Genomic DNA, 23,910 nt, shown 5'->3' on the forward strand with positions numbered 1-23,910 from the left:
CAGGGCCTGACCAAGAGGCCACAGGGCCTGACCAAGAGGCCACAGGGCCTGACCACGAGGCCACAGGGCCTGACCACGAGGCTTTAGAGCCTGACCACGAGGCTTTAGAGCCTGACCAAGAGGCCGCAGGGCCTGACCACGAGGCTTTAGAGCCTGACCACGAGGCTTTAGAGCCTGACCACGAGGCTTTAGAGCCTGACCACGACCACGAGGCCACAGGGCCTGACCACGAGGCCGCAGGGCCTGACCACGAGGCCGCAGGGCCTGACCAAGAGGCCGCAGGGCCTGACCAAGAGGCCGCAGGGCCTGACCAAGAGGCCTCCGGGCCTGACCATAAGGCGGCAGAGCCCGACATGGACTCACCGGTTCGAGCCCCTCCCTCCCACCCCCAGACTTTGGGGATGTCTGGGATCCATCCCTTAAAGGGGGGGCTCCCCCCCCGTCGGAGGTCCGTCCGACCTTGGGACGGTCCCCGGCTCCTCCTCCAGCCACGTCATCGGGGGTCCGGGCGTCCGCCGGGCCGTCTCCTGCCGCCACGCAGAGGGAAGTCTGGCCGCCCGCCAGACCACCGCCTCCTGCTGCCACGCCACGGGATGTCTGGCCGCCCGCCAGACCATCGCCTCCTGCTGCCACGCCACGGGATGTCTGGCCGCCCGCCAGACCACCGCTTCCTGCTGCCACGCCACGGGATGTCTGGCCGCCCGCCAGACCACCGCTTCCTGCTGCCACGTCATCGGGGGTCCGGGCGTCCGCCGGATCACCGCCTGCTGCCACGCCGACGGAAGTCTGGGCGTCCGCCAGACCACCGCCGTCTCCTGCCGCCACGCCGACGGAAGTCTGGGCGTCCGCCAGACCACCGCCGTCTCCTGCCGCCACGCCGACGGAAGTCTGGGCGTCCGCCAGACCACCGCCGTCTCCTGCCGCCACGCCGACGGAAGTCTGGGCGTCCGCCAGACCACCGCCGTCTCCTGCCGCCACGCCGACGGAGGTCTGGGCGTCCGCCAGACCACCGCCGTCTCCTGCTATGCCGTCTGCGGTCTGGGCGTCCGCCAGACCACCGCCTGTTCCGGCTACGCCGTCTGCGGTCTGGGCGTCCGCCAGACCACTGCCTCCTGCTGCCCGAAGCCGGTACCACGCCCGTTTCTGGTTCCCCGACCGGCTTCGAGCCCCTCCCTCCCACCCTTGGACTTTTGTGGGATGTCTGGGATCCACCCCTTGAGGGGGGGGCTCTGTCACGCCCAGAGACTCATGTTTTTAGTTTTCATGTTTAGGTTATGTTTTTGTGTTCAGTTCATGTCCAGGTTTTGAGTTTTAGGTTTTGCCATTAGTTCATTCCCCTCACCTGTTCATTCCCCACCAGCTGCACCCACTCACTTAATCACTCACTCCCTATTTAGTTTCCTGCCTCCCCTTTCAGTTTTGCCGGATCTTTGTTGATGTCACTGGTACTGTTGATGTCAGTGTTACTGTTGCTGTTAGTTGTGATGCCACGTTTCCACGCCACGTTTCCATCAAAGTTAAGTATTTATTATCTATGCCATGTTAAGTGTTTTGTTTTGTTTTTCCAAGTATTTATTTAAGTCAAGTATTTTGAATCCGGCTTTGCCGCGCCTTTTGTTTTGTACTTTGTTTTTTTGTTAATAAATCACCCTTTTCTTCGTAAGTCCGCATCCGTGTCCTCCCCTTCTACACACCACACCTTGACAGAGGCCACCTGACCCGGTGGATGAGAATACACTGTCCTTAAACAAATAACAGTGTCACTGACATGAATCTTCTGAAGTTATTAGAGCTTAGACCGCCAAAGGAAATGCATTTAATTTCATGCTCAAACTAAACGCTAAACGCTCGATTTATTTTGTCCTCCAGGTTTAACTTGTGGAGGTGATGTACTGAAACACTCCAAGACTTGAGGTTTCATACACGTTCAGCAACGCCAATGGAATGAAAACCGTACACATACATACACCAGCTCTAATGTTTCTCTCTGCAAGTATCAATAACTACACCTCAACCTTCTAACACTTAAATAGCAACAGTTGATCAAAATCTGTTGTGCTTAATAAAGAGTCATAAGAACCAAGGTAAACTCTGATGCAAAGATCACTGGATCACAGTTTCTGAGGGAGAACTAATTTTATGTATTCATACATGAAACTGCAAAGCATAACTGCTAATGAAGGTCTGATGCGCTTTCCATCTGCACAGCTGTAAACAGCTTCCCAGGTCTTGGTTTGCCACTATAAAGAAGCTCATGTTTGTGTTTCTTACTTCACGAAAGCACAAATGCGTGCAGCCATGCATGTTTGTGCATGCAAAAAGCAGTCTGGGGAGGGGAGGTTAAATCCATACAGCTGTTCTTGACATCACATTTGACTGGTGTGTGAATGCCTGCAGGCTGGAAACTCATATCTACGCTTCCACTCGTTTTCAGCATCATCATTTGGTCGCCCTACAACAATGCCAGGAGGCTGTTTCAGTCATGATGTTCAAAAACTAACTAGTGCCAGCACTTTATGGGAAGAGTTTTACTGTGCTGTAATGAGTGGAGATAGGTTGTCTCATTATAGTACACTGGTAGAATAATAATACACCATACTGATGAAAAAGCTTTTTTGATTCAGCTGGTTTGAAACTCTGTTTATACTTTTATTTTTACCTTTTAGGCCTACGAGCCAGGGCTGATTTTCTATTTTAAAACCATGTGCCCCATGAGGGGGATTAAGACTGCAGATAAAGAAAAAAGAAGTGTGATCAGTTACACATACTTGTCAATTATGACTAAATACATGCACAGGCACACTACTTAGTCCTGTTCTAAAACACATCCAATCACTCTTTAACTGCTACATCCTTTCCCACATCAAGCAGAGTTCTCCCTGGGCTTATCAGTGCATAATTGCTGTTGATTGCTGTATCATTGCTCTGCTTAATCTGCCTGTGGGTGGCTAATAAAGGAACTACATCAGGGATGTTATCAGTCTCAGGCAGAAGGTGTGCATGGAGCGAAATTGGAAGACAAGAAAATAAAGGGGTTGGAGAGAAGGAAGGGAGAAAAGAAATAGTGTGAAAGGATTGTTAGAAGAAAGAGAAAGAGGAGGGACATGGTTTGATACGTGTTGAAGGAAAGGGGTGGACAGATTAGCAAAGGAAAAAAACAGAAATTAACTATGATTGTAGCTGAAACGTTTGTGGTTCACCTTTTGTCCGTTGGAGGTGAAATGAGGACAGATCAGTGAGCTGGATGTTGTCCTGACAGAGTTTTTCGAGCATGATGCTGTTCCCAAGAGAAACCTTGTATGATTGATGAAGCCTTGTTCCTTTTCCTCAGTTCTGTTTCTAAACACAGGCTGGAGGAGGAAGAGGAGGCTGCAACTAGGTGATTAGATTCCTCTCTATTACCGTGGCAGCCTGAAACAGGTATCACCCACAGCAGAAACCCCTCAGTCCCAATGCCCTGTGCAATAACAGCATGTTGGCAACTGACCCTGTGGTGTAAGAAGGGAAACTAACATGAGAAACTAGTGTTTCTGTAATCCACTGGGGGGTTTGCAGTGATTGAACTGGCATACTCAAGAGACTGCTGAAAGTTGTGTTGCAAGCTGGAAATAAAGGCGAGCAATTTGATGGCAAGGACAGAGAGACGTTACTTTGAGTCTGGGAAAGTTTGGAATAAATTGCTGTCAGCTAAATGAGCACACTGAACACCAGGAGATAAATCATGATTTCAAGTTCATCTAATGAAACATAATCTGTCTTTAGTCTTGCTAATGTTGTCATAGTTACACAGTGAAATACCTAAACCCACTTTATAGAAGTGTTCATTATTTTTTCAAGTTACAGGGTGAGTGATAGATGTTGCCGCAAACAAACTGCACCAGTTTAATTTGGTGCTGTAGCCCCGGGGATGTTAGGGGATCATTGTGTTGCCTCATTACAGCCTTCGGTAATGTCAGGAACAGTCTATTTAAAGAAAGCCAATCCAAACACAAAATGTATCTTGGTCCATCTTGGTGGTTTTGGTAAGATAAGGATGAATACTTCATACCACTAAATCAATTCCATGCTTACAAACTGTTCATTTCAATCAATTTCTTGTGTGTTCGATGCAAGTTTTGTTAGACAAAATGAGTGATCTACTCATTTTACAGCTTGACTTTCTTTGATTTGAAGCAAAAGTGTGATCACTCCAGAGAAAAGCCTGCATCTGCTTTTATGACAGCTCCTCCTGCTGGCGAGCAAGAATTGAGCCAGTGGGTGATGATCACCAGATATATAAGATAAAAGGGAATCCATCCATCCATCCATCCATTTTCTATACCCGTTTATCCAATTTAGGGTTGAGGGGGGGCTGGAGCCTGTCCCAGATGTCATTGGGTAGGCAGCAGGGCACACCCTGGACAGGTTGCCAGTCCATCACAGTAGAAGGTAATCCTTACAAACAAAATAAGAAGCCATAACATGTCACAGTGACTGAAAATTCGCTGTCTCCTACTAACTGTTGCACAACCTGACAAAAGAAAAATGTTGTTTGACAATTTTTTTTAAAATAAACATGGTGGAAGGGAAGGAGACTAGATCTCATAATATAATTTAATTTTATCTATGTTTATTTATCTATTTGATCTGAAGATGCTCACAGCAACCTGATGAAAACCAGCGACTTACACAGCTGACTCAGCCAAAATCCATCAAAAAGACTTTAGCGTGATCGCCAAAAATGTCACTTTGGAATCTAATCCCATAATACCACATTTACACAGAAGCTAACAGGGGATTGTGGACTCAGAGCCCAAAGTTTGGATGTTGTGGAAAAGCTGGAGTGACCACAGCTCCAGCAACACTTGATATAATACAATATTTGAGAAATGTTTTGGTTGAACAATAAAGCTTTTTTTTTTTTTTTTACAATTGGAAGTGGGTTAAAGTTGTGCCAGAAACACTTAATCTGCCTGTTAAAGTGGAGCTTTTCAAATCTTATGTGAGCAGCAGGAGCTGCAGTATTTTCTTGAACACAAATAAGGCCTCTTGTTTTCATTTGTCCCACATCGTCCAGTCTTTTATTTCACATGTTTATTACATACCGTAATTTTCACATTGCATTTTGTTGAGTATCTGAATATGACCAACAAGTGCCCAAGTTATGAGTATGTTTTAAAGGGGAAGCAGGGCCTTTCAACCATTGGCAGTGTTTTGCTCTTGTAACTTTGCCTCTTCAGACACAGCGCAGGGGCGTGGCTACGAGGGAGCTGGGGGGGGGGGGGGGGGGCACTGCCCCCCTGAGAAATGCCCTGTCCATCCAAAGAAAACTGGCCAGAAAAAAGGCCACGATTTATTATCTCTGTTTGTGTCTTGTATTGATAGAATAAATGCATGTGGTGATTTTAAAAAAGCATATATCTGCAAAGTATAAGGCTTTATTTATTTTTTGTTATCGTTCCCCCCTGTAACTTTAACCCCTTGCTGCTGAAAAAAAAAGGCGATTTTCACATTTTCGGACGTTTTTGTTGTATATAATGATCTGAAATGTAGACTTAAAGGTGGGGTAGGGGATCTTTTTCTGGAACATTTTTTTACATATTGCTTGAAATACTCTTCACATCCCCATTGCAACCAATTAATTAAAAGTTTGACACAAATATGAAAAGTTTTAGTGGCCTCTAGAACGTACAATCTAGGAAAAACACTATCCAATCATACTGAACGGACCGTTAACGATGATTGGATTCTGATGCCGTCTATCAAACTGCAATCTGCTCCTCCCTCCCCCTCCTTCCCCCTGTGCACGTACCCTGCTCCGTGAACGAATTACGCGTCCAGAAGCTTGGCAGGAAGCTAAACTAGAGCCAGCTTGGCTAGCACCTAGCATTATTAAACGTATAGTTAACATATACTAAATACGGCAACGATCGATGCTTGCTGTCAGAACAGCACTCGTGCACCTTCGTGCTCGTGCGCGTTCATGTAATCTAGAGGCGTGCCTTCGGGGGGAAAGTGAAGAAAAGGGTTGGGACTTTTGACCTGTGTATTTTCAAAATGCAGCTTCGCTGGACTCAAAATCCAGGATCTCCTACCCTACCTTTAATGAAGGTAATAAAAAGCTGGAGTTGGCTGGATGTCTTGCCCCAAGTATCTACTTGACTTTAAACCCTCAATGGAGAATGTGGAGCATGTTAATTAAAATTAAAAATTAAAATTGACGGTCATGATTTATGCTATTGTGACCATATTTTCATTACCGAATTGAATTATTATTATTATTATTATGCTTGAAGTTTTAGTAGTGGTTTTCCACTGATTTTTTCAGGTATTGTTTTCTGCCCCCCCAGATGAGCTAACTGCCCCCCCACACATGCCATTCTGGTCACACCTCTGCACAAGCGCCAGTTAAATTAAATATATCCTTCCGAGAAAATACGTACATTTACACATATGCTTATTGCTTGCTTGCTTATTAAACACTTTTTGTAACTATAAAACATTTTTTGTGGCTGGAATTCGATATGAAAACCCCTTCTAGTTGGTTACCAAAATGGTTTGACATTAAACTGAACAAACAGCTGATCTAACTGCTGTTTGTGTGTGTGTGTTATCCTTAAAAAACAATGACAGTCATGACCAAAACACGTTCCTTTTTCTTTTGCAACAGGCATATTTGAAAATTCCAATAATGTCTGTTATCTATGAGCAGCTACCTCTGGTGTCTACAACAGTCTACACCATATCTGGAACTGGGTAGTTTGAGGGCATGATTTGTGCAGAGAGTGTTGGCCAGTTGTTGGTTCCGAACAATGAGAATTTGGTGTTGCAATACAATCACAGAGCCTTTTGTGAGTTGAATCAGTTTTAAGTCTAACACAAGAGATTTTTGTCACACTGGAAAGATTGAGTAATCCGAGAAAGTAAACTTAGTCTCGCTGGCACGAGAAGGGTCCTTTTTGGTAACCCATGATGTACTAAGTCAAACTTGTCAGGAGGTGGCGCAAAAAATACTTTCGATATACATTACAAAAGCTTAATTGACCTAACTTCAAACTGAAAAAGAGAGCATTGAATTTTAAAAAAAACGGTGTATTGGTATTATTGTGGAGAAAATCAAGCTCATTAGACACTGAGCAAGTTTAACACAAAATGATACTAGACTCTGAGTCATAAACTCAATGGAAAATCTGTGACACGTACTGACGGCAGTGAGATGTGGCAACATAATTAATCTGTGGTGTAAAAAATAGAAATAAAAAAAGGTGGGAAAGTAATTCTGTGTTTTTTGTGCTGTTTGTAGATGATTGAATACGGATGAAAATGGCTTTATTACTCCTGTCCACATGGTGCCAGTGTATTTCAGCAAATTATGTTAACATAAACCCTCAAAAGCACTTACATGTATTGAGAAGATTAAAAAGTGAGATTTCGGTGAGATCTCTCAGTCTAATGATATGCGCTGCATCCTGAAGCAAACGTGACACACAACACGCTCGGCAGCCTCAGTATCACCACGACCGCATTAGTATGCGCGCGTGTAACGCCCACAGACGTTACGCGCACGTAACGTCTTTATATACCGGGTGAAACCCCATCACAGCAGCTGCACTTGTCCGGAAAAGTAGGGGAGCCGTGACATTCCACTTCGTGTTCTCACCTGTTCAACTTCAACCCTAAAGGTAAGATCATCCATCTGGCATAGATGTTACACATCTTATCGTTTTTATCCAAACCTCTATGGAAAATATCCCATTGACTCTCTGGACATCCCCAATCGTATTTTCCATTGAGACGAGGCAGATTCCGTGTGTTAATTGTTTTGACAGTTGCTATATTTTCCAGTTGTGTTGCATAAGGGATTATTTTCTTTTTGCAAAGCTTGCAAATTGAACTGTGCAGTAACTTTTCTACTTGTTGCAGTGACGCCTATTATTTCAACTGTTGAAATAGCACTATGCAAACTAGATTTAGGATTTTTTTTCACTCAGCACATTGATTAATTTGATTATCCAAAAAATCACCCCTAAGGATAATGCTGGTTTGAGTCGGCCTCAGGGACTGCAGCAGAGATGTTGTAATATACGCAGTGGTTACGCCCTCTGCTGCCGGTCAGGACCAGCATCCAGATAAGGGAAGGATATAAATGACTCAAGGACAGGAAATACTCTGCATCTACACACGCTGTCCAACGTAGAACCAAACCCAGAGTTGTGTTGGTGTCACATGAAAAGTGCTGGCAGCATAGATTGACACGTGACATTTTTCCTGGTGGTAAAAATTTCCAGGATGTAGATTAGATTTTTTTTAGATGTGTATATATATATATTATTTTAAAGACAAAAGTTTGGATTGGCTGATGTTTATGTCTGGTTATAGTCTGAAATTCAGAGGCGAACAACATGTGCAGAACAGCAACATGTGCAGAACAGCAACGTGAAATAGGAGATGCTTAACCTCAGCTGTGATACATGACACTCCATCAGAGTTCAGCACAAAGTTAATGACTTGCTGGTGATGGGAAATCATGACAGGACAAGCAAGAACAAATTAGTTGAATTGTCTGTAGCAGCTGCCATCCTGTTAAGTTTCAAAAATCCGCTTAATCCAAAGCTTTCCACAAAACATACTGCCGTGTCTCATGAAGTTTTCCAGATACTAATAATCCTCCTACTAATCCTCATTTTGCTGGTTTTCAATAATAAAGACCCTTGCCCAGTATAGCAAATACAATCCCTTAACCTTATAAATATTCTTATTGTAAAGGACACACCGAAGGGTCCGATGCTGGTAAGCCTCCTTCTCATCTCTTAGAGAGTGTTAAATGGATAATGGGATTTTAAGTATAACTGTCCAACTTGCTATAGCCTGTTATAATGGTTAACCTCACAACACAACCTTAAATATCTTCTTAAGAGAGTAATCTTGCCAGGCACTCCACTACGTGCTCCCCTTCACATCACAGTGGAGAACCAGCTTAGTCATGCTGCTGATGTAAACGTCTGCAAACGTGAGGACTCAGCCATGCCTGCCCAACCAGGAAACAAACAGCAGCGTGTGACGTCAGCTGGGGCCTGGGGACAGTCTCTGCTGCAGTAAAATCCCAGCCAGTGGTTGCCATGGAGATGAAACGAGGCTCCGTCAAGTCACATCTGTGAACCACAGGAGTAAAGACGGGTAGACCTGAGTTGTGAAAGGATTTTGGGGTAATGGAAATGGTGCACTTTCAGTTCTGCAGTTTTCATTGTGAGACATAAAGGAAATCCTAGTTTGACTCAATCTTTTGGGGGATGTGAAAGAAGTCACATACACCTTTTGTGTGACCTGTTAGTAGTGAGACATCTAAACTGCCTCATTTAATATGTAGTACTACATTACTCCATCTCCTTTTCAACTGTCATCCCTCCACTTCTCCTTTCTCTAGTTTCTGTGCTGTTACCATTTTCCCCTCAACCTCCCCATCCCTTTACTTGCAACGTCCACATTATTACATTTCTGTATCCTTCACTCTCTCTCTCTGTGTGTTTGTATTTCCTACAGATGTCTACCCACGAGAAGCTCATTAGCCATGTCATGAAGGAGGAGCCTATTGGCAGCAGGAACAAGGTGTCAGTGGTCGGTGTCGGCATGGTGGGCATGGCCTCCGCCGTCAGCGTACTGCTAAAGGTGCGTATGAGGGGTTTAAGAGTGAGCCTTTAGAAATAAAATGTTTAGAAATACAAACCAAGAAAAAAAAGAAAGGGCCAATAAACCTCGGTCATTTAAATATTTCAGATTTGCACAATATAAACAATATTGGGATTCATGTGGCATTATACAAGAAAAGGCTCAAAAGTTTGCATTTGCCTTATATTAGCCTTTTTGAGTTCCGTTTTTTTAGGACTGGAGGCCTACTTACTTTTTGCCTCAATTTATCATTCTCAGTTTTTAATGAAGTTGCTGAACAGCCAAAATGTAGATGACTGGTGATGCGGGTATTGACCTTCATGACATTTTGATTCAGGCTCTTTGTAGCTGTATCTATGAAACATACTGATCTATATCTATAAAATCAGGACCTGTGTGATGAGCTGGCCCTGGTTGATGTGATGGAGGAAAAATTGAAGGGTGAGGTCATGGACCTGCAGCACGGAGCCCTCTTCCTCAAGACGCACAAGATTGTGGCCGACAAAGGTGAGAATGCGCAAAAATAAGCGTCTCTTAAATGCTGAAGCTTTCTTTGACTCAAGATCATTACTGCATAACCCGTACGCATCTTAACACTGTGTCAATTTTTCAGACTACAGCGTGACCGCCAACTCCAAGGTGGTGGTGGTGACTGCTGGTGCCCGCCAGCAGGAGGGCGAGAGCCGTCTTAATCTGGTGCAGCGCAACGTGAACATCTTTAAGTTTATCATCCCTAACCTTGTAAAGTACAGCCCCAACTGCATCCTCTTGGTGGTGTCTAACCCAGGTCAGTTGGGTTGAGGGCAGGGCAAGGTAGCTTGTTAATGGAGGTGATCTGTGCAATGTATATAATGTTATGTTCTCCTGTCATTTTTTTACCCTCTCAGTGGACATTCTGACCTATGTGGCATGGAAACTGAGTGGTTTCCCCCGTCACCGTGTCATTGGCTCTGGCACTAATCTGGACAGTGCCCGGTTCCGCCACCTCATGGGAGAGAAGTTCCACATCCACCCTTCCAGCTGCCATGGCTGGATCGTCGGAGAGCATGGAGACTCCAGTGGTATGCAGCTCTTTCTAAAAATAAAAAATGTCTTCTCGGCCTACTCTGTAGACATTTTCTGGTCTGTGACCAGTTATTCAAATACGGTTGCGACACCATTTAAATACTTTGTCATATTTGTATGTACAACTCAGAATTGACTAATTTGTCACTATAATGTTCTCATAGTGGCTGTGTGGAGTGGCGTCAATATTGCTGGCGTTTCTCTTCAAAGCATCAACCCAAAGATGGGAGCTGAGGATGACACTGAGCACTGGAAGGCAATGCACAAGAAGGTCGTTGATGGGTGGGTACAATTTTACCATTATTGCATTAATGAGCTTTCCAAACTACTTTATGTTTTTATCTTGCCACTGAATCACTTGTCACTGAATCTTTAAAGCAATCAGCTTTATGCATACCTGCCATCTGTCCAGCACTAAAGTTGGAGCCATAAATGCAATGTTTAATTTAAACAGATTGTTTGAGTAAAAGCCTGCAGCCACAGCAGCCTTTGAGCCCCTTCCACTCTTAAGGGCCCTGTTCCAGGTTGAAGTTTTTGAGCATGGCACTTTACTGAGCAGCATCTAGTTCCGTTGTGACTATACATTTTTTTCTTAGTTTTGTATCAACCTTGTGTCTTTAGAGCACGTTCAATATTATCATTGAGTCATTATAATAATGTCGTCACTTACATTTGAAGCGCAGTTTTATCACTTTCCATTGTGTTCGAGTTGTGCTGTGTTGCACTGTTAAGTCTGTTAAATAAACTGATAATCAGTAGTTTGATATAATCAACTCATATTCAGTATTGAGTTTTGTACCCTAAAGTTGCTGTTCTGCTTCTCTGGCAAAAATATGATGTAAATGTTTACCTTGTAGCACTTGATATTGCACCATCGGTTTGTCAGCTGGGTAACGTGACTTATCTTGCACTTGCTAGGTCTTTAGAGAGGTTAGCCATGTATGACACAATGAGGCGACTTATCACACATGTTAAGGTATCAGGTGTGAAAAAAGATTTCATCATCGGGACAAAGACGAGGGGTAAATGTTCACAAATATCTCATCAATGAAGTAATGTCAGGAAAGGTGCAGCTGGTAGTAGCAGAAGAGGAGTGGTCCTGTTTGAAGAACATACCTGGATTTGGAAATTGACTTGTTTATGTTAAATCAAGTTCATTTTAATTTCTGTGGGTTAATGAGCACTGCACATTTGGTATTATTTACAGATAATCAAGAGAAATTCAAATTTACGTTTTTGTCCTCATGATAGACCATTGACTTCTCTACTAAAAAAGATGGGAGATGTTAGAGTAAAATAGCAAAGCAGGCTGCTCGACAGTTCAGGAGGTTTTCAGTTTTCAGTTTAATCTTTTTATGTTCATATATGCTTTCTGCAGAGCTTATGAGGTTATCAAGCTGAAGGGATACACTTCCTGGGCCATTGGTATGTCTGTGGCTGACCTTGTGGAGAGCATCACGAAGAACCTCCACAAAGTGCACCCTGTGTCCACACTTGTCCAGGTGGGGAGATTGTGAACAGGCAGCATAATTCAATGTGTGGGAAATGTATTAGATCTGCTAACAGTGTTCCGTACTCTTCTCCTTATCCTATGGGATAGGGCATGCATGGGGTGAAGGATGAGGTCTTCCTGAGCGTCCCTTGTGTCCTGGGCAACAGCGGCTTGACAGATGTCGTTCACATGACACTGAAGCCTGAAGAGGAGAAGCAGCTGGTGCAGAGTGCTGAGACCCTGTGGGGCGTACAGAAGGAGCTCACCCTGTGAAAAGCAGTCCTTTGAGTTCTTCAAGCTCACACAACACTTTGTGGTTGACTCCCTCTTACCTTACCTCCTGTGTCCCTCACAGCAATGGGCAAACAAGACTTAAGAATTTAAAAGGCCAAGTGCTAGCTGCTAAAACAATCAAAGCTAGATGTTACACTCTGATGTTCACAAATTGGTATCGTTTTCCTCTAACATCTCCCACCTGTCCTCTTCCATCTGTGACCGAATTATTAAAAACTCTTACCCTTAGCCTCTAAGGTCAACCTCTTCTGGAGAAAGCTGATATTTATTCAGTGTCCTGTCCATAGAAGAATTTGAAGGCCTTTGCATATTCAGTGCATGTTGTCTTTTAAATGTCTGTTAGTTGTATGTTACCGTGTACTGTTGCTGCTTCTTCTGCACACCCCGTGTGCAGTTTGTATTAATTCTATGGTTGTCACTAGTTGCTTTTTTTCCACTTGGTAATCTCTGTTTATCATATTTATAACAGAGACATTCCATTCTCTAAAAGGAGGGCTTCCCTATCAACTTAGTCATTATAACACTGCCGCATATTGTATGTCACTGGGCCAAAAATCCTGTGATACCAAAGTACCTTCATCTCAGTAAAGCAATGTTGCATCTTAAAAGCTTTGCACTGAAGCCTTCTTAATCAATCCTTACCACAAGTGCACTGTCATGCATGTGACAACAGATGGGGTCACTCACTGTGTATTGCCATAAAGTAACAAAAAGACAGAAACAGAGAGCCGGTGGAGAATAGTCAACTAGCATCATCACAAAGAGTCCGTAGGTGGTTGTTTGTGCTCCAAAAAGGCCAAACATTTTGTATTTTATTTACTCCATTCTACTCTGAGGAGAAAGGACACCCGAACGAAAAATTAAACTATCACTTGATGGTAATGCAGTAAATATATATTTATGTAATACTATAACATCAGGATTTATCACTTTCCGAAGAACTGTACCTTTCCTGGCAGCTGGATATTGATTTTTATTTGCCACAACACCAAATAAACTTGCCAGAACAGCGATGAATGTGTCCATTTGTTCTTGCAACAACGTAAACACAAGGTATATTCAAGGGTTTTATGCAGGATATTTTGTGTCGTGTGACCTTGTTGGCAGACCTTATGCAGACCAAAGAACATTGCTGCTGTACCTGCTGAAAAAAAACATTTAGCGAAAACAAAACACTTTCATTTATAACCGCTGGATTCCAAAATGCTTTTTATTACAGCTGGTTTGTAAATGAGCAGCAAGAAAAAACAGCACTCTCATTGCCGTGAAAATCCACCTGTAATAATGAAAGGATGGTTTCACACATTAAAATCAGACTTTTTTTTTTTATTTTGAACTGATAAATCTACAGATATAAAAGAACAGGTGGTCTATGGTTGAAATGAAAACAAGAAAAAAAAATTCTATCATACAATTCAAAGTGCATTTAGTAAAAGGCTAACTTAAGAGAACAAACTTTACATAAGTTAATTTTCTGATTAGTACAATAGTTCTTGACATTTTTTGTATCCTCTAGCCCTCAGTTTTATTCACAACTCTATTTCCTTACATTAATGAAAAACCCAACTTTCGCAGCAGGCCGAAGCATGAGCGGACAGCACAAGGAAAACTGAAAAGTAGGCAAAAAAAGAATACAATTTCTTCCTTATACCTTAGAATTAAGTATCCCAATGCTGCCATCCACCTTAAATAGAGACACTGTACAGAGTTAAACAGCTTCTTTTTTTTTACATTACTGACTGCCTAATGCAGTGCGACAGAAGGGTAAGTCAGAGCAGCTGACACAGAATTTAAAAAAAAAACAGTCTCATACCATCACAGAGAAACAACAAAGGGGAAAAATATGTAATAAAGCTGGTCAGAGGTTAAAGAGTTAAAGTTTTAGCTCAGTAGCTCACCCCAGATGAGGCATTTGAGGTCCATGTCGGTCATCACTTCTACTCTGAAAAAAGTGATTCTTATGACTTTGATACTACTACTGAAAATGACCCACAATGCATACAGAACAAATCCAGAGACTGGACCTCTGTCATTTGGAAAAGCTGCTCAGGGTATTCATTTCAGAGCCTTAACCTTTCATTGTGAAGAGAAGAGACATAAGGAACCCTCTGCAAAGCCCCTCTGTTCTTACCCTCCATCATTTGTGCTTCCTGGCCAAATGTCTTTGTCCAGCAAAGGGACTGCTAACAGTACCTTTGAAAAACCTGTAAAATGAAGCATGATATATACAGGTCAACACACAAACTCCGAGCGAACAAGTCCAGGTATAGCATCCCTCATGTCAAATGTTGCATTCATTGCACACACGTTCGGCTTTACACGTAGATTTAAAAAATATGGCATGTGTGTCAAGCAACTTTTCATGTCACAGAGGGGCTTCCATTGAATACCGGGGCGTACACATAATGATGTCACACGGAGTCTGGGTCTTGTTTGTCAATGAGCAATAACTGCAACTACTAAAGAGGCCAAACTCTCCTGCCATTTCCAAATTCTGTTTTGTATTTTGTCTATGTTGTTTCTGTTAAAAAAGAGGCAGCTGGTTGATATACAAGAGGACAGTAAAAAGGGAGTAAACAGCAGGAAGAAGAGTAAGAGTGTGAAGATATGAATATTTCCAAGCCGTCATTGTGGGTCAGTACAGGTCACTGAGGCCGGCAGTCTTGCGGGCTTTCTGCATGAGAGCACGAAGCTGGAACTGTTTCCTGGACAGAAGGCGTACGTGCTGCAACAGAGGAGAATAGGAGTCAATCAGGCAAACACCACAGGGGACTAAAGTACAGTCTGTGACTGTTATTTCTGTCATGCAACTGCTAGTGGGTACCTTGAGGAAAACTTCCAGTTCTATGACACCTCTGCGGAGGGCTTCTCCCAGATAAAAGATTGTATCCTCAATTGCATTTTCTTCAGCGTACAGGTTCAAGATCTGTTTGTACAGTGGAGCTGTGGGTACAATGACGTCGTCAATATCATTGTTCTCCGACTGGTTCTCCATTTTTTCCAAAGCCTCACTTAGCTCCTCATCCTTTCTCTTCAGCAGCTCGATGTTTCTGTCAACTTCAGCCTGGTAGGAGGAAAACAACGATAGTGGAGTGTTATGGTGATAAAAATGGTGAAAGAGGATATATACTGAAGAGTAGAGGGTATCTCACCACTTCTTGGTCAAGTCTTGAGACCATTTCCTCTAGCTTCTGATGTCCCTTTTTCAAATCCTCCTCCGTTCGCTTAAGAGCATCCAGCTCAGCCTGAGCTCTGTCCATCTCCTCCTTCATCCTCCAGCGAAGTTTGTCACTCACAGCTGAAATCAGAGATGCACGGATGGTGTCCTCGCCAATGGTGCCATCTCTGTTCGGACCTTCGGAGGAAAAGTTCAAATACGCGGCTTTATTCTTAGGTCATTCTTAGGTTAGGGCCCGTAACATTGCCCTTTCTTGTCTCTTGGGTGGCCTCCGGAGGTCTTTTTTTTGTCAGCCTCTAAAGAATGGTAACAAATTCACCTCAGATGGAGGTTTGTTTCATATGATAGTGCCGTCACATCCAGGAACTGTACGGCAAGCCAAAGGCCAAAAAATGTGCCAATTTCTCTAGTGATGCTTTAGCAGGTGTTATTTCAGTTGCCATCTCTAATTTGTTGTGTTAAAAAGTAAATAAGAACAGAGAGAGAGAGTCAACAGGCCACTGAGTAATTTGGCATATAAAACACACGCACAATAATATTTTCTCTTATCACAGATGGAGAACGAGACATAAAGGCCAAAGCACGTACATAATGTAATCTGATAATTACGAATGACTTTACGAATGATATGGCCTCTTGTTCTTATTGGAAGCTTCTTTACTATGTATCATTGTTCTCCGACTGGTTCTAGTGGCAAAAAATATATATATATTTTTTTTTTAAAGTTTTTACACATCTGCACTCGACTAACATTAGTTATTGTAATTTTACATTGTTGTGAAAACATCTTAAGAATTGAGTTGAAATGCCTAAAAAAGCTAAATAAAATTATTCAACAGTGAACAATACTCTCGTAAACTTTGAATTCTATGGTAGTATTTTACCGGACTTTGTTAAGCTGTAACACTTTACACATATTAAATACATTTCATTGATATCATTTTTTCTCCATGCATTTTACTAGTGTTTAAAATTCAATACAACTGCATGCTTCAAGTTTTTTTACACATTAAACATTTTATTCCTTTGAAACGGTTTAAAGTAGGTTACAACTTTAAGGTTATGCAAGCGTAAATGCTTACAGATTTCTTAAGAGTCAAGACTACTTTTTGTACTGTCTGAAGTCAGCAGCACAAATGTCAGAGTTGATACAGCCCACAGGAAAATCCATTTCTTCTCTTTACTAAAAATAGGAGCCAACTAAGGCTCCTTCAGCATGCTGATCAAGGACCAGCTTCTCACTGCAGGTCTGCCTTTATGTACAGTTACTGTCCCCATCTTAACTACAGCACAGACAGCGTCTTGGACAGTTTGTGGGGGGCAGGGAGGGTCCATTCTACCCTCTGGCCTTTAATACCCCCCACTCCAGTTACAGTAATGGCCTTTCGCTGGTGGCTCAGCGTTCCACTGAGGTCACTCAAGAGGGGGAGAGAGTTTGAGTAAAAAGGTCAAGTGTCTTCATTCAGGCTTAACTAAAGGCCATGAAGGGTTATAGTTTTATCTGGAGAAATTAAGCGTTTGCATCATTTGAAATGCGGCATTTTGATATAAAGAAATAAAACACGTTATTAGGGAGGTTCAGACAATCACTGCTTGAGCGAACATCTTTGTGTTTTGCTTTCCCTTCCCTTTGACATGAATAAAGACCTCAGAAAATGTGCTAAATTCCACATATTAGGAAAATTTAAGTACTGAATACCAATATAATACATACCCACTGTGGAGACTGGGGCCTGGGTGGGGTAGTGTGCAGGTCCAGGAGTTGATGGGTAAGAATTTCCCCCTGGGTACTGGTAAGCCGGGTAACCTCTGAATAGGGATTATCAACAGTTAGGTGTCATAGTTAAATTACCTACAAGTTGATGTGTTATATTTCCTACTTCAAATTATTTACGCCTAAAGTTACACGCAAAAACAAAAAAATAAATAAATAAAATTAAATAAAATGAAAAAAAAAAATGAACCCTCATTACACTGGATTCCCGGCCTACACAATTGGGATGAGATCATTTTGTTGGCAACTATGTGTAACAAGACAAATACGTTGAATGAAATCTTGGGCTAATTAGCTTTCTTTCAGACTTGTTCACAGAAACATCCAAAATACTCACACGTAGCTGTTGATTTTATTACAATTTGGTCATGTTAAACTGCACAGTGCCCAATGTGAACACTCAAAATATATTAGAACAAACTTGGAATAAAAAAATAATGAATTGTCTTCATGTGAGTAATTAACAAGGAATCGATAATGGCAATAGGTTAAAAATATGTCCCACAAATAAGAGGCGAAAATAGTAAACATTTAGTGAAATTCAGACTGTCTTTAAAATTCTTTTCTTATTTTCTCTTACATAAAAAAAAGAAAGATAAATACCCAAATCAGTGTACATGAAATCTCCAGTAGGACTTTTTCCTTTTATATTGCCACTCCGTACCAATATTCTGACTCTTAATACGGAGATTTTTGTGCATATATAATTCATAGCCTGATTTATTTAATACTTACTTTTCAAGAATATGGCAAGAATGTAAGATTTCTGTCTGTTGACAGCTTTTTCAGATTTATGAAGGGATGAGAAGAGATCAATCATTTGTTAGAAATGATTTTTTTTTTTTTTTTAAATAAATAAATCAACAGGGCAAATCCCTTTCGTGGCATCTATCAATTTAAAAATGCGTCTTGTTCAATCCAGTAGACTTAAATCTAAAAATCTATGATAAATTATGCTTGTTGTCAGATAAGCTCTTGGATTTGCAGTGGTGTGGTTGCTGAGAAATGAACCATTTATGAGCTGCCTGGGGGACCGCGCTGAGAAGTACAAGATAAAACATCTTACCCAGGATTGGGGTTTGGGCTGTAAGGTGAGACCACAGGCATGCCAGGCATGTAGGAAGCTGAGGCAGAGAAAGATTAGAAAACAATAAGATTAGAGGATAAGGGTGAAAACATGTTCTTTGTCTCATGTATTCTGACACAGGCAGATTTCTTTTAAGTGTTGATGCTGTGCTGTTGTGACATTTGAGCTCCATCTGGTGCTGGAGGAAATACATGCAACACTAAAAACCTGTTTTTAGTGTTGCAATATTGGATAATAATATCAATAATAGTAATATAATAATAATAATAATAATAATAATAATAATAATAATAATGGCAATAATCTAAAATTTCCATAGAGATAACATAATGATGATTTTTGTTTTTTTGTGAGATTCTGACATGAAACCAGCAAAACTATGGCTATTATATGAAAATGCTGCATTCCCTGACAATGCAGAAAACCCAGAAGCTGGATGATGGACATTAAAAAACAAACAACAAAAAAAATAAAAATTGTTAATGCATGTGCAGAAGAACGTGTATCACTGCTTTTTTCTGCTGCACTTCCGACATTTTAATTGCCAGTCAAAGATTTTTTTCCCAGTAAGAGGACAGAAATCAAAAGACACCTACAGATGTTCCTTTGACAAAGCGGAGATCACTCCGTCATACGTCAACATATTTGACAAAGCTTACTTTTAAAATTAATTTAAAGAAAAATTAGAATTAGTTTTTGTTTATTTATTTATTTATTCTTTTTTACATCAGTTTTACTGGGAGATACGGCAGCTATTTGTGAACATTTGAAGGCTGCACCTTGTCGTCCTAAAGAGTGGTAACATCTTAATAGAAATCCAGTCCGTTTCCAGAATTTATTCTGATAAATCGGATAGTACTGGCTGATATTGGCTAAAATATCAGAAAAACATTTGAGCATACTGACAGGAATGAATTCTTCATTTTAGTAAGAAAAAATGTATCTCACTCACAATTAGGGGGTCCAGCTGCTTGAAAGGCTTGGTAGGGAGCTTGTGTGGTGGGGCGGGAAAACACTGGAGGCTCCTCTCCAAACACAACAATCATCACCTGAATCAGGCCGTACAGGTCTGACTGAGGCTGCAATACATAAAGTGCAGAATACATTTTAAAAACACTGTCAACACATTCACAGTATCAATAAATAAATCTAATGCAGAATCAGAGTTTCACTTGTATTCCTCATGAGTGCTCCATTTTGTGCAAAGAAAACACAGACTGCATGAACAACAACTAAATCTAGGTCAGGTGCCGGACAGACAGTAATCTTCCTTTTTGTGGGCTTTTCCTTTTTCAGAGAGCCACTGGTATTGAACCTGGTGTCATTTTTTTTTTTAATGGACTAATGGAAACCCTACATAGCAGATCAATAAGTGGTCCTTCGATGCAGCCCAGGACACATTTGCAATTAGACTGTTTAGAGATTATGAATACCGTGTGCATTTAAGAAAACGTCCGTATTTGGTCAGAGTGATCGGATCTCAATGTCCACTTGTGATCAGCTCACCCAGGACGTGTACACATACTTCCCAAAATGACTGCAATTAATATCGAGTTGAATCATATTGACCAAAAACAGATAAGAATGAAGAATTTTTTAAAAATAGATAAATCAAATTACATGCTTCCACTCATGTAGATAAGGCAGGTAGATTTTGCCATTTGCATCAATGTGCTTGCCAGTTTTGATCATCATGGCGCTGGTGGGTTTCACAAAACATATGGGAGGATTGTAGGGATACGTGTCCAGCAGCCACAAACACACTGGGATGTTGTAGACATTGCCTACAGGAAAGCATCACACACATACATAGTAGTTTAGAATGACTGTTTAAAGCCCCAACAATATCATCCAACCACCACCAAACATTTGACAAACGTGACGTTATATTGAGGCATCTTTATGTCAAGAGGAAAACAGAACATCTAAAACTGACATCTAAATCAAATGTAGAGCAATTATGATATCTATCAATTATGCAGTGGTTTCCATTCTAACATTTCTCTGTGGCTGCCTGCCACACCAAAATCAAAATAATCATCACGAGTCATAAATGAAGGGGCTTCATGGCTCGCTCTAAAAGCTAAAGCCGATCCGCATTATAAAATTCAATTAGTTTGGCATTTAGTTATGGGGGCAATGACAAAACTTGATGTTTCTTTCTTTTTTTTTGTAAATGTTTTGGTTTTTCTTGCAAACTGGATCAATAATTAATGTTGATAATTACTATACTGCAAAACCTAGCTTAAATATACACTATATAAACTAAATTAAAATAAAGTTAAAATGATGGGTAAAAGATATCAACAGAAATGTCATTAACTTGCCCGTCATGTCAATGAAAGGAGAGAGAAAAATGTAGCACAACCTCTGCTGTGAACACATATTTACATGATTTACCTGCTTCATTATAGTTAGCAAGGTTTGTTTCATTTCACTAACTGGGAAAACTCTTTTTTTTCCCTCTGTGTTATTCTAAACCTCTTGATCTACATGAAAAACTGACTATAGACAATCCTGCACCTTTGTTTTACTGTGAAGACAATAAAGGATTTTATGAGTGGACTAAACTCAACTGTGTACAATATCTGGTTTAGGTTCGAAGGAGAGGTTTGATTTTCTGATTGCAAGCTGTGGCATGGCTGAATAGTGTGAAAATGGTCACATCAAGAGCAGTGAGATGTAATTTATATGTTGCATGAAATCTCTGTGCTGGTTCAGGGGGACGTTTACCCCCACCATCTGCTGATGCGAAGGCATTTGCCCATAAATGAAACTGCAAAAATCAATTTATTTATTTATTTTTTTTAATTGTGCAAGAGATGGCCAGAGTTAGCCTAGAAATCTAGACGCCCCTAGCGGCCGCAAATGGAATTTGCTCCGGGGCTAGCTTTTTGCTGTACGGGTCTGGCTTGCTAGGCTAGGCAACATAATAAAAAATAATACACTAGGACTAGAAAATGACACTTAGCATTCTATAACAGATTTGAGGAGATAACCGTGTGTTAAAAAAAAAATATATACGGAAAGAATGAATAAACTTAATAAAAAAGTGTAAAAGAAAAAATCTTTACCTCTGTAGCTCACAGGGACAGTCCCCGTCAAGCTCATCAGGTCTCTTGTAGAACCATCATTAAACACTGAAACACAGGTAGATGTACGCCATCCCATTAGCATACAACGTATAGCCTAACATAGACATGACAGTCTCAAAATGGGACGCTAGTATTATAAAATTTACCATAAGCATCCATAACCGGCTTCAAGTCCTTATACTGGGAGATGACATTGGTTATCTCACGAACGGTCATCTCTTTATATTTGTATTGCTGGATAAAGACAACAAAGAGAGGAAAAACAAATATGTAGAAAGTTAGTTTAGACACCAAATAAAATGCTTTTGGATGGAACTGACATTTTCCAACCAAATGAACCAGGTTCAGGTAGCATTTCAGACAGGTAAAATGAGTTCACGTGTGATCTCCTCAGATATAATTACAAAACTGAAAACAATAGATCTTTTGACTATGAAATGTAGCCCCAAAACCAATAACAAAACTCATGCCAGCAACCTGACGGATCGCAAAAAAGCCTGGTTTATACAAGTCAAACTCAAGCTTTCAACAAAAAAACGGAGAAAGACTGTTTGTTTTTTATTTGACACAAAACTGTGTGGCATCGTATATTTGAAAGAATTCAAACTTTACCCAAAAATTGAAATCAATTGTGAGGTACACAACACGTATACGTTTCATAATAAATCACACTCATGCATTATGTGTATCGTTAATATTTGCATGGTCAAAATGGCTGACTAATTTTACGAACCTGCATTGGTAAAATAAAGGTCTTCCATTCGGATGTATATTTAGTTGCAAGTTTTCCAAAGAGGCATTTCCTTTTGATAAGATATTAATCAAAGATATGTCATTCTATAGATTTTTTTAAGAAACAGCTCAATAATGTGAAAGCTAAAAAAAGAGATTAAAAAATTGTGTCCCAAACAAGTAAATCGTGTTTAGTTTAGTGACGTCAGTCAAGCAGCTATGCTACATTGTACTGTAAAGTGAAAAATTAGTTGATGGTTACTCAACTAAATATATCACACCAGGGAGTCGGTCGGTACAGCAAAATTAAGTGTTTAACGCACAAAACCTGTCAAAAAGTAAAAAAATTAATAAATAAATTACTTTTCTTGGACACTATCTTTTTTGGGAAATGTTAACTTGACAATTTACATTAGATCACAGTGTCATATCGGCAACATTAGCTAACGTCATACCATTACCCATGGGAATTAAGTCGCAAACCTACCTTCAGCATTTTCTTAAGTGCTGCTTCGTTGACAACTGCCATGTTTCTCGGAAGTGTCTTTTAACCACTCTTACAAATTAATGAAGTGACTAACAGCTGACTTTTAAGCCAGCTAGCGTGAGAGGTAACACAAGCTGACACCGCTATCTAGCAGGACTTTAGCGAAAGCTAGGCTAACGATAGCCCAGCCTTGGGCACACCAGATAACACAAAATCTGTTTCTTTTACAAACCTCTCAGTACAGTATCACTAATACCTATGATTTACACGTTAACATTCGGTAAATGAATGAACAACATAAATGGATAAACACAGATAATTCTGGGATCTAAGATGAGGCCGAAAAATAATATATCCGACAGTCAACAAGAGGAATTTCCGGCTCCTCTGTTGACTGCTTCCGGTCTTGCGTTTGTGCTCGTGCGTATGTACAGTATGATTGTACAGCCACTAAGGTGGGGTCCGAGCGCCAGTGATTGTAAAGTTTCATTTTATTTTGTTTGATTACATACGTTTACATCTTAACATAGACTGTGCCCACAGTGACACATGCTACAGACAAGATTTCCCTCTTTGTCAGGAAGTTAGTTATTGAGAATACACAAAACTATCACGATATTTTATCTGGTAATCAGAGACAAATGTAGGAGATGGTAAACCCCCCAGGAATGACTATCCATTCCTCATAATACTGCAACACTGAATTCTGTTTGTTGACATTTGTGTATTATGCTGTATTCATTTATTCCTGTTTAATGTTCTTATTAGTCTCATTGTATTTAGTGAGGTAAATTTGGTGATAAATGTTTTGTCAATTAAAAAAAAAGCACTGAGACTACACAAATGGCACTAACAGGTATTTGCATGAAATGAAAATGAAACATGAAAGTATATCCAGTGTCTATTTCCAGCCATGATATCTGAGGGAAAAATACAGGTTTAACCTACTAAATCTTACGAATCAATTCTACATGATTCTCACAATAATCAGCAAGGATGTGGATGTGTTTTGATAAAGTCTTTATTTCCAGTAAAACAAAACATTTAAAACACAGCCTTGT

The 23,910-nt window shown here is 40.8% G+C and overlaps 2 protein-coding genes across 2 annotated transcripts; one reads left to right on the forward strand and one right to left on the reverse strand.

Annotated features, from left to right (window-relative positions):
• The first annotated feature begins 7,550 nt into the window (after window positions 1-7,550).
• Window positions 7,551-13,509, forward strand: ldha (lactate dehydrogenase A4). Its single transcript, XM_075469526.1, has 8 exons — window positions 7,551-7,661; window positions 9,520-9,645; window positions 10,035-10,152; window positions 10,259-10,432; window positions 10,533-10,706; window positions 10,875-10,992; window positions 12,089-12,212; window positions 12,311-13,509. The coding sequence occupies exons 2-8, from the start codon at window positions 9,520-9,522 to the stop codon at window positions 12,473-12,475; spliced, it is 999 nt and encodes a 332-aa protein (XP_075325641.1). The 5' UTR covers window positions 7,551-7,661; the 3' UTR covers window positions 12,476-13,509.
• Window positions 13,510-13,688: 179 nt separating this feature from the next.
• On the reverse strand, window positions 13,689-23,237 carry tsg101a (tumor susceptibility 101a). Its single transcript, XM_075469525.1, has 10 exons — window positions 22,850-23,237; window positions 21,777-21,864; window positions 21,610-21,675; window positions 20,156-20,319; window positions 19,488-19,614; window positions 18,515-18,572; window positions 17,389-17,483; window positions 15,649-15,851; window positions 15,321-15,560; window positions 13,689-15,221 (listed from the first exon to the last, which is right to left on the reverse strand). The coding sequence occupies exons 1-10, from the start codon at window positions 22,889-22,891 to the stop codon at window positions 15,132-15,134; spliced, it is 1,173 nt and encodes a 390-aa protein (XP_075325640.1). The 5' UTR covers window positions 22,892-23,237; the 3' UTR covers window positions 13,689-15,131.
• Between the last annotated feature and the right edge of the window lie 673 nt (window positions 23,238-23,910).

This window comes from Odontesthes bonariensis, chromosome 7, assembly GCF_027942865.1.
Source record: "Odontesthes bonariensis isolate fOdoBon6 chromosome 7, fOdoBon6.hap1, whole genome shotgun sequence".
NCBI lineage: Eukaryota > Metazoa > Chordata > Actinopteri > Atheriniformes > Atherinopsidae > Odontesthes > Odontesthes bonariensis.

Excerpts from the sequence above, each read along its gene's own strand:
- ldha (XM_075469526.1), top strand. The coding sequence starts at position 9,520 with ATGTCTACCCACGAGAAGCTCATTAGCCATGTCATGAAGGAGGAGCCT. Across the intron at positions 9,646-10,034 it reads CCGTCAGCGTACTGCTAAAG|GACCTGTGTGATGAGCTGGC; the intron begins GTGCGTATGAGG and ends CTATAAAATCAG. Across the intron at positions 10,993-12,088 it reads CACAAGAAGGTCGTTGATGG|AGCTTATGAGGTTATCAAGC; the intron begins GTGGGTACAATT and ends TGCTTTCTGCAG.
- tsg101a (XM_075469525.1), bottom strand. The coding sequence starts at position 22,891 with ATGGCAGTTGTCAACGAAGCAGCACTTAAGAAAATGCTGAAG. Across the intron at positions 21,676-21,776 it reads GCCGGTTATGGATGCTTATG|TGTTTAATGATGGTTCTACA; the intron begins GTAAATTTTATA and ends CCTGTGTTTCAG. Across the intron at positions 17,484-18,514 it reads AGCCCAAACCCCAATCCTGG|AGGTTACCCGGCTTACCAGT; the intron begins GTAAGATGTTTT and ends ATCCCTATTCAG.